At 31.9% G+C, this 9,879-nt stretch overlaps 3 protein-coding genes across 3 annotated transcripts; 1 reads left to right on the top strand and 2 right to left on the bottom strand.

The window, feature by feature from the left end:
* Positions 1–119: 119 nt before the first annotated feature.
* EAE97_008076 (uncharacterized protein) lies at positions 120–1,926 on the top strand (the record flags this gene model as incomplete). Its single annotated transcript, XM_038878590.1, has 6 exons — positions 120–194; positions 250–362; positions 427–476; positions 531–871; positions 929–974; positions 1,031–1,926. 6 exons carry the CDS (start codon positions 120–122, stop codon positions 1,924–1,926), a joined length of 1,521 nt encoding a protein of 506 aa, XP_038730840.1.
* A 623-nt stretch (positions 1,927–2,549) lies between these two features.
* Positions 2,550–4,521, bottom strand: EAE97_008077 (uncharacterized protein; the record flags this gene model as incomplete). The annotated part of the gene is made up of 7 exons (XM_038878591.1): positions 2,550–2,690; positions 2,749–3,011; positions 3,062–3,160; positions 3,217–3,526; positions 3,584–3,910; positions 3,964–4,160; positions 4,269–4,521. The coding sequence occupies 7 exons, from the start codon at positions 4,519–4,521 to the stop codon at positions 2,550–2,552; spliced, it is 1,590 nt and encodes a 529-aa protein (XP_038730841.1).
* Positions 4,522–4,893: 372 nt separating this feature from the next.
* On the bottom strand, positions 4,894–6,074 carry EAE97_008078 (uncharacterized protein; the record flags this gene model as incomplete). Its single annotated transcript, XM_038878592.1, has 4 exons — positions 4,894–5,138; positions 5,224–5,570; positions 5,668–5,903; positions 5,970–6,074. 4 exons carry the CDS (start codon positions 6,072–6,074, stop codon positions 4,894–4,896), a joined length of 933 nt encoding a protein of 310 aa, XP_038730842.1.
* Positions 6,075–9,879: the final 3,805 nt, after the last annotated feature.

The raw sequence follows: 9,879 nt of genomic DNA on the forward strand, positions 1-9,879 counted from the left end.
TTCGGAGGCCGTCGACGAACATATCCAAAACACTAAATTGAATCGTTCAACCTTTACCACATCATCCATGAGCAGACATCCAACACCGACTTGTGGTGAGTTGTGTCAGATATTTCAAGATGTTTGCAGTTGAATTGCTCGAGCGACTCGGTTTGCCAACTGTCTATCTTTGGATTGGATTCGGTCTGGTAGTCGTAAGACACCCAGATATATCCTCTTCAAACTTTATGCTGACAACTTCGTATTTAGCTTCTAGCATATCCTACATATTTTGCAATCTACAACCTATACTTTCACCCATTGAGAAAGTTTCCCGGGCCGCTCATAGCCAGATCCTCCTACATCTGGTATGCCAAGAATTGGTAAGTAATGCAATACCTGCAGGCCTGAAAATCACAATGAAATTATCTAACGAGCTAAACGCAGGATTGGAGGAAGATGGCCTCATGCATTATCTGATCTTCATGAAAAGTATGGTAAGTTCACGTTCTCACACTCACAACTTAAGATCCATAACTCACAAGTCTCAGGCCAAGTTGTTCGAATAGCTCCTGATGAGCTTGCATTCAGCTCAGCTCAGTCTTGGAGGGATATTTATGGACACTCGGTGAAGGGCAAGAAGTACTTTAGGAAAACCGACTGGTATGCAGGTGTTGGTGATCTACCCAGCTCCATTTCGACAGAGCCAGATCCACAAAAGCACAGTGCCATGCGCAGAGTATTAGCGAACGCTTTTAGTAATTCTGTTCTGAAGGGCCAGGCAGATGTCATCAATAAATACTTGGACATGTTTGTCAGTCAGATCAAGAAACATGATAATCCAAATGGTATCCCAGTCGAAGAATGGTTTAACTGGCTGACTTTTGATATTGTAAGCACCTCTGTTAGTGGAAACGGAGTATCGATGTTAATGAAAACTGTTCAATAGATCGGAGATTTGACTTTTCATGAATCCTTTGGTGCAGTCGAAAACGGTAAGTTATTAAAAATTTCTCTCCTCCGTAAATTCATTATGCTAATAGCTACCTAGCCCGAACCCATTTTTGGATTCATTTGATCATCAACGGCAACTTTATTCGAAGCCTCTATCCAATTTTCCAGAAGATCCCTATCAGCAGACTCTTCATGAAATGGATCATTCCAAACATGGATGAGATTCGTCAGCAACGACGCGAACATATTGCTCATACAAAATCCAAAGCCATGAAACGGGTCAATCGTGATGATATTGTCCAAAAAGATTTTTTCAGCTTTTTACTTGGTAAAGAGGGGGCGGATACTTCGGAGATGTTCTTGACTGCGCAGGCTCACACTCTCATCATTGCTGGATCGGAGACTACGGCTGTCACATTGACGGCTATGGTATCATTTTTACTTCGTTATCCGGATAAAATGAAAATTCTCGTTGATGAAGTGCGTGGCGCATTTACTGACAGGTCTCAAATCAATGTCGAAGGAACTCTGCCTCTAGAATACCTCTTCGCTGTCATTGAGGAAACGCTACGCATTCTCCCTCCAGTACCATTCGGCCTTCCTCGCACGTGCCCTGGAGCGGTCATCGACGGTCATGTGGTTCCAGAAGAGACCATCGTTTCGGTCTCTCCATATACAGCATGTCACGATGTAAGATATTGGCATGATCCCGAGGGTTGGCATCCCGAGCGATGGCTCCCTTCTGGCCACCCTCTTCATAACCCTGTATTTGATCAAGATAATAAAGAGGCAAGCAAACCGTTTAGTACTGGACCTCGAGTTTGCTTGGGTGTTAATTTAGCATATATCGAGCTGAGGATGACACTTGCAAGGTTATTGTTTGAATTCGATATGGAGTTGATGAGTAAACCGGTTGATTGGAATACAGAGTTGGATTTTTTCCAGTTCTGGAAGAAGGTTGAGACGAGAGTGAAGTTTACGAGTCTTCATTGATATATATGCTTGGAGTCGAATGTGAAAAAAGTTATTCATTGAGTTTGAAAATTGAAGTTATCACCGATGAATCAGAACTTCTGCTTAAATTATGATGGACTCTTGTGAATTGTTGCGTTTTGACCAATCTTAGATAAAGTGTGCCTAAACTATGCAGATATACCCTTTCGTAATGAGCGGCTCTTTGATTGAAACCAAAAGTTATCTCACAGTTGATTCATATAAGGCATTATCATCAACTTATCCGTATATGTATGTGTTTGCATATCTTTGACTTGATTAAGCATAATTGATATAAAAATCTCATATACCACAAAACGTAGAGTCGCCTGTGGCGTGGCTACTCGACTTGTAAGCTCACTATTCCCAGGTCTAAATATTGTAGGCTACTCTATCTAATCTCAAGATTCATCTGGGTAAAATCCAGGTACGAATTTGACCATCAGCAGTTATTCTGAGACATTTGTTTCATCGCTTTGCACTGAAAATGCAGAAGTACATCCTCGTATTACAAAACAAATAAGCAATTGACAGTACTCCTTTGAACGCTATACGCCCGCTTCCTGAACAGAACCTACAAAAATACATTCTTCCGTCTCCAGTTCTGATTATACATATTGTGATCAAAATTCCAGAATTTTGACTTCTTTCTGTCCTATCCTCTGCTGAAGAAGTACCCAATCACGCTTGAAGTCAAGCTTGGCAATCAAAGCCTTGTACTGCCAATATGGATATGGATATTTATAGACATGTCCTATTTTCGACTGAATTAAATTAGTATCAGCCACTAATATACACACGTCAGGGTCCGGATGTTCTCACCCTATAATAACTCTTGCAATTTGGATTCGCAGGAGGTAACTTTGCTTGTCCTGGTCTCAATGATAATGTCCAAGATCTTACGCGTTCTTCCTTTGGCATAATAGCATAACGGAAAGTACCAACGTTCTTCTGAAAGAGATATTTTGTTGCGATAGAATTGTGATGAGCTTGAAGTTCAAAAAGCTCCATGACGCTGGTTTCGAAAGATGAGCTATTCGGGCCAAGAAAGTTGAAGTAATTCGGAAAATCATCAACGGCAACGCCTCGTGAAAGTTAGCAATTGGACGAGAAAGTATTGGTAAATATTACTTACCATATAAGGAAAACAGTTCTGGTTGGTATTTGTCGCATAGTAGTTGTCCTGATCGACCTTTTGTTGGGACAGGAAGTCCAAAATCGACGGTATTGTAACCTAGTTGTTCACCAATTAATTTCATCACTTCCGATTGCGATATTCCTGTATCTTACCAGTACCCCAAATCAATACATCAGCTTCCCGTTCTATCTCTTCGCCTGTTTCAGTATTCTTTGATTTAATGCCATTCTCGGTGAGTTCAGTCACACTGTCAGTCACGAGCTCCACGTTTTCATTGTTAAATGTCGGATAATAGTCACTGAGCATCAATGGACGTTTGCATCCAAAAACATCTTTCGACTCAAGTTTCTGTCTTAAAGTGACATCCTTTATCTGTTTGTATAGATGGTTCCTAGTCATCGAGAGGACTATTCTTTGGAGCCATGAGTCTACATTAAATAGACGCGGGCGTAATATTTCATACTGTTGGTGAATTAAATACAGGACACCAAAATATGCAAGTTTGATCAAGCAGCATACCTGTTTCATCCAAAACCACCGATTAAATCGCATGAGGAGTGGAATATGAGCAAACATCCATTTTGTTAACGGCCCGACAACAACATCATTACGAGGCAAAACATGACCCGGGCTTCTTTGATAAACTATCAGAGACTTGACCTCTGAATGGATGTTTGGAATGAATTGACAGGCAGATGGTCCTGTTCCAATGACAGCAACTGTCTTTCCTTTGAGATTGGCATGTTTTGGCCAGTCCACACTATGCCACTCCTCCCCTTTGAATGCATCGATATTTTTCACGGATGCCTTCTTGGGTACTGTGAATGCTCCCAAAGCGCCGATGAGCTGGTTTCTGAGTTAGAAGATGTCTTAAACAATATAAGGGACACACTACATACTACATGGCAGCTCCAGACTTTTGTATCTCCCGTGATAATATCGGTAGTCTCGACAAGCCATAACAAACGCGAATCGTCCCATCTGGCCTCTACAATCTCTGTGTTGAAAGTCGTGGATTTATCTAATTCATATCGTAATGCTACGTCCTCGAAATATTTTTGGATCTCGGGCTGGGGTGCGAAAGTTCTACTCCAGTCTATTCAGAGTTAGTTCTGTACACTTTCAAGATAGGCCGACAAGATGGATTTATTCCATCGTCTTCTTTCGTTGTAGGTAGAATCCACATGAATATGAGAATACTGACAAGGATTAAGAGCAAAACTTATCTGATATTCGTGACTTGGAATATCACAAGCAGCTCCTGGATAAGTATTCTTCCACCAGACCCCCCCAAATGCACTTTGTCTTTCTAATATCTGGAATTCTTCAAGAGGAAGTGTTTTTTCACGTATGAATGTACAACCTTGAATGATCCCTGCAGCACCTGCTCCGAGAATGATTGCGAATCGATGTTCATCTACCCGTAAATTCTCAGTTGAGCTTTTTTCTCGTGACATTTTGAATAAAATGAACAATAGTACAAAACCCTACTTCCATCAGGGTACATATACATATCGAGTTTCCTATAGTATCAGACTCTGATTTTAACGAGGCCCGTGTACTTCGGATGCCGAAAATTCACCCCGCAGGAACGATTTCGAGGCCGAAAGCTGGGATCATTACGTGCTCAAACCCTTGTCATTTTAATTCTTAAACTAGGTACCTGGCTTCAATTTCTAGACTGTACAATGAATACCCGGGGAGGGAATTATCTCTGATGAATAACCTGCGGAGCGGATTATTTTTAAATTGCCCATAAGTGAGGATATATCTTGGCAGTCTAATAAGTCTGATAATGACACCTCTAAGTTCCCGTCTTGACCTTGGCTCTAGCTGGAGGAAGCACTAATCAGTGTTTTGAGGCAATCTTCCACTGTAAGAGGGATTATTTCTGGGAACAATTCGTTAAGATACACTGAATCCGGTACTTTGGGGTCGAAACTGAATGTTCCTGATTCAAACCAATCTCCATGTTCTTTTAGTGAAGCCGAGTATGCAGACCTATGAGCTGGTGCTTCGATGACCTGCCCACTAAGAATTGTAGAGGGTTCATCAGTGATTGTCCATTTTTCACCTGCACATTTGTATCAAGTTAGCAATGCTTCGGTTCAGCATTAGATGTTGGAAAAGTCCAAAGCCAAGTAAAATCATAATCGTACCAGTGATTTTCCCTGCTATATCTATCACATCATGCCAGGATTGGCGGTCCCCAACGATAAAACTTCTTTTCTCCCACTTTGGCAAGGAAAGACTAGCAACGACAAAGCGGCCCACGTCTCTTGTATGGGTCATGACCAAAGGCACGGTGCCTGATCCAATACCTACCGAGGTTCTGCTGGGAATGTCGAAGAATCTTATCCCAGCAGCAAGATGACTTGGCACAGCGGGCATGCATAAATAATCTAGAAAGAGACCATTGACAAATGAAGTATACTCGAGGTGTGTTTTGGCAAGCTCCGTCACGGCGATCGCTTTGAGGGCAGTGCTTGGGCGAGCTAGCGCATGTCTAATGAAATGGTTAACTTCGACGATCTGTGGAATTCAAGAAGCATGACGGAGGTTCGAAAATGGAACTCAATGGGTTGGATCGGATGCTCACTCACTTTTCTTCATAAGCACTTCCATACTCACTAGGTACGAATCGCTTCACAGACTTTGAGCCAGCAGCACCTCGTACCAGGTTGAGTTGCGAGTCGCTGTGTTCTTTCGAAACTATACACAAAGCCGAAATGACCGTGTGAATATGATTTTCATCGAGTACCTTTGAGATTTGTGAAATATCGGAGTAATCAATCGGCACAACCTTTACGTTATTCTTTGCTTCATACTCTGGTGATTCCTATGCTCAAACGTTACTTTGTTGTTCATTCTTTCGATACTCCGGAGGGAAGCTAGGAATAATTACTGTTCTACTTAAAACAATGAAATCGTGTTCTGTTTGCGCTTTGAGAGCGTCAACAATAGCGTAACCAACGCCACCAGTTCCACCTGCGACTGCCACTCTAACCATGATGTGAAATCTGAAGCTTTATATGGATGTGATATATAATTTAGTGATAAGTCGTAATTAAACAGGTATCTCACTTAGTAAGTTAAGCAATATTCAGAATGATCGGTTTAAGTGATGAGAATCCAAAAGATAATCTCAAGCTACAGAAACAATATATACTTCAATTTATCCTTCCGTCTACGTATTTGATATTCATACCTAACTCCTTTCTTTTCTCTCTGTGCCACCTTGCTCATTCATAATTACCCTCCGGGAATGTCTGTAAATTATGTCTTCTGTCTCTTCGGTAGCCGAGCTGATCCTCCGACCCTCCGAAAGTCCATAAATCTTTATAGATAACGTAGTTTATCAGCATATGAGCTATATCAGCATATGGGCCACTTCATTTTATATACAAAAGTCGTCTGTGCGTAACCGTGCACTTTCTTTATCAGCCGATAGAATTCTTTAAAAATCTATTATATAAAACCTGATTTTTCAAATATTTCAAAAATCTAACATTATTTATCGTTATAAACGTTGTTTATGAGTTTTTTTTGTATAGAGAAATAATATGTGGTTTATGCATTATACATATCGTTTATAAATTAACCCCAACCTTATCAAACCTACATATACAAAGCTCAAAAGCATTATAACAAAATCAAAATAACTCAGGAATTATAGTATAATCGATTTCTTAAAAACTTATTTATTTAATAAAAATAAATATTGAATTTTATATATTGATTTATTTGTAATATTAGTATACATAAAGACTTATATATTTATATAAATATTTAAGCAATTAATATAAAATCCTGAATAAATTAGAAAAGTATATTAAAGAATATCCGTTTTAATATAATTATATTAATATATAGTTATTTAATAATAATTCAGTTTTTCAGCCTATTATTCTTATTTTAAATAAATATCAATATTATAGTTGCTAATTCAAAACCTACCCCTTATGCGAGGGCCCTTTCATGGCATAAAAGGAGGGCACGGCCTTTATTTGTATAGGAAAATAACCCCAAGACCCCACACAACCCCTATATAATTTTATAAAAAGGATTTTATAAAAAAGGATTTCTTAGATTTCTTATTCCCATTTCCTATCCCAATCTTATAATTATAAAATATCTCATTGCCATTTTATATAGTTTATAATTTTATATACAACTTTAATCATTAGATTTTAATTTATATATAATACTAAATATATATTATTTCAAAAATCTAAAATATTATATAACACTTTTAAACCAAATCCTACCACCTATCAAATAATTTTTTGAAAACTTAATTGAATTATATTTAATTATTAAATTTAAAAACAAAATATTAATTATAAAAAAACAAATCTATATATAGAATTATATAATTAAAGTATTTCAAAATTTTTTATAATTTTCAATATTTATTATATAATTTATTATTTTTAATTATTTATTTTTTATAAATATAGAATTATATAATAATTTATAATTAGAAAATAAATAAATATAAAATAATTTTATTATAATAAATATATTTACTTCAAATATATTTTATTATATTAAGATATATTAATTACTTTATAATTATTATAAATTCTAGATTTTATAATAAAAATAGTAATATAATTCCTTTATTTAATTAAAAAAGGATTTTATTAATTAAATTAAATAAAATATATTAAATATTAAAAGAATTTTTCAAAATAACTAATATTATTCAGAATATTAAAGAATTTTGTTCTAAAAGGATATTATAATTATATAATATTATTAAATTCCCTTTTATTTAATTTATTTAAAAAAATAAGAAGATTTAGACTTTATATAAGTTTTTATCAAAAAAGAAATTAAATAAAATTATCTTAAATAAATAATTCTTAATTTATTTATATTCTCTATATTATCAAAGTTATAATACAAAATATCTATCAATTATACTTTGATATGTTTCTAATTATAAGATTAATTTAGTAATAAACTAATATTCTTAATAAATTTTATTCTGAAATAAATAGTAAGGCAAATAGATTTCAATATTATAAGAATACTTTTATATTAATTAAATATTTTCTAATTGGGAAATAACTTTTGGTATATTATTATTAAATAATATATTTAAAGGATAGTTTTTTTATTATTACAAAATTAAATTAATTATTATTATATAATATTATTAAATTAATTTTAATTTAAATTTATATAATAAATATTATTATAAAAATCTTGAATATAAAAAATCCTAAAGAATCTGAATTAGTTTTGAAATATATTATTTAATGATTATATTTAATTTAATTTATTATTTAATTAGAAATGTATTATTTAAATTAATTAATTTTGAGTTTTGTATTATAAAAAGTTGTATAATTTATAAATAAGAATTATAGAAAAAGCTAGAAAATTTTAATAATTATTTATTAGCTTTTATATAAATAATATAATTAATCCTCTTTGATTTGTTTATTTTTAAAAATAAAAGAATAAAAATCAAATTTCTATTCTTTTTATTATACTTTATAAAAAGTTCTTTTAATAATTAATTAAGATTTTTTTTAATTATATTTTTAATAATATTTATATTTATTTAAGGTGAATAAAGCTTTTATTATTAAATATCAAATTTAATAATTTTTGAATTAATAGATTATAAGGTATTATAGAATAAAAATATTTATAAAATAGATTTCAAATATAATGTTTTTGGAATTTCAATAAATTTATTTTTTATTATATAATAAATTATTATTTGGTATACAAAATTTAATTTCAATAGTTTTGTAACAAATAAAAAATAATTTGAATTCTAAGGATTTTGAGGATTTTTGATTTTTCTATTTATATAATTTAGAATTTTTAGAAAAAATAGATCTAAAACTTTTTCGATATATTAAAACAAACTCTAAATTATATATTACTTTTTTTAAAATTAATCAAAAAGGAGAATTAATTTTGTATTTGAAAGCTATAAAAATATATAAAATACAAATTTAGGAATTCTTAAAGTAATTTTTGATTTTTTGTTATATTACTTTTAATTTATTTTTATAAAAATCCGAATTGCTTTTTATTATATAATGGAATATGGAATAATAGTAATATATCTATTTAGAAAAAGCTAATAATAATTTATATTCAATATTATAAAAAGCAACAGCAATCGAATATATATAAAAATAATATTCAATTTCTTTTAAAAGTTATTAGAAATTTATTATTTATTTATATTATATATATTATTTCTTTTCAATAAATCTTTTTGTAATAAAAAAATCCGATAGTTTTAATATCTTTATATTTCTAATTCAATCCTTAAGAAATAATATAAATAAATAGAATTATTTTGATTTATTTATAAAAAGTGTGTAAATAAGTTTAGATTTTTTTATTATATATTTTTAATTAATAATAATTTGCTATTTTTATTATAAAAAAGAAATTTCTAATAAAAGAGTAAATTAATTTTAATTTAGATTATATTTCTGAGGAATTTATTAAAGATAAATCTAATTTAAGAATCTTAATTGAATTAAATAATTATAGTTTTCAAATTTTTAATATAATATATATTAAAATAATTAATTTTATTATAAATATTTTATTATATTATGGTTTTTAGGTTTTGGTGAGTTGGTATTCTTTTTTTCAATTTGATTATATTTTATAAGGGAAATAAGTTTTTAATTTATTAAATACTTTAATATTACAAACTATAAAACAAAATTGATTTTATTAAAAATAAGAATATTTGGAAAAGGATTTATTTTAAGTAACCTAAAGATTATTTTTTTTTATTACTTTTCAATTTTATTAATTTAATTAATATT

Source organism: Botrytis byssoidea, assembly GCF_014898295.1.
Source record: "Botrytis byssoidea strain MUCL 94 chromosome Unknown BBYS_016, whole genome shotgun sequence".
Lineage (NCBI taxonomy): Eukaryota > Fungi > Ascomycota > Leotiomycetes > Helotiales > Sclerotiniaceae > Botrytis > Botrytis byssoidea.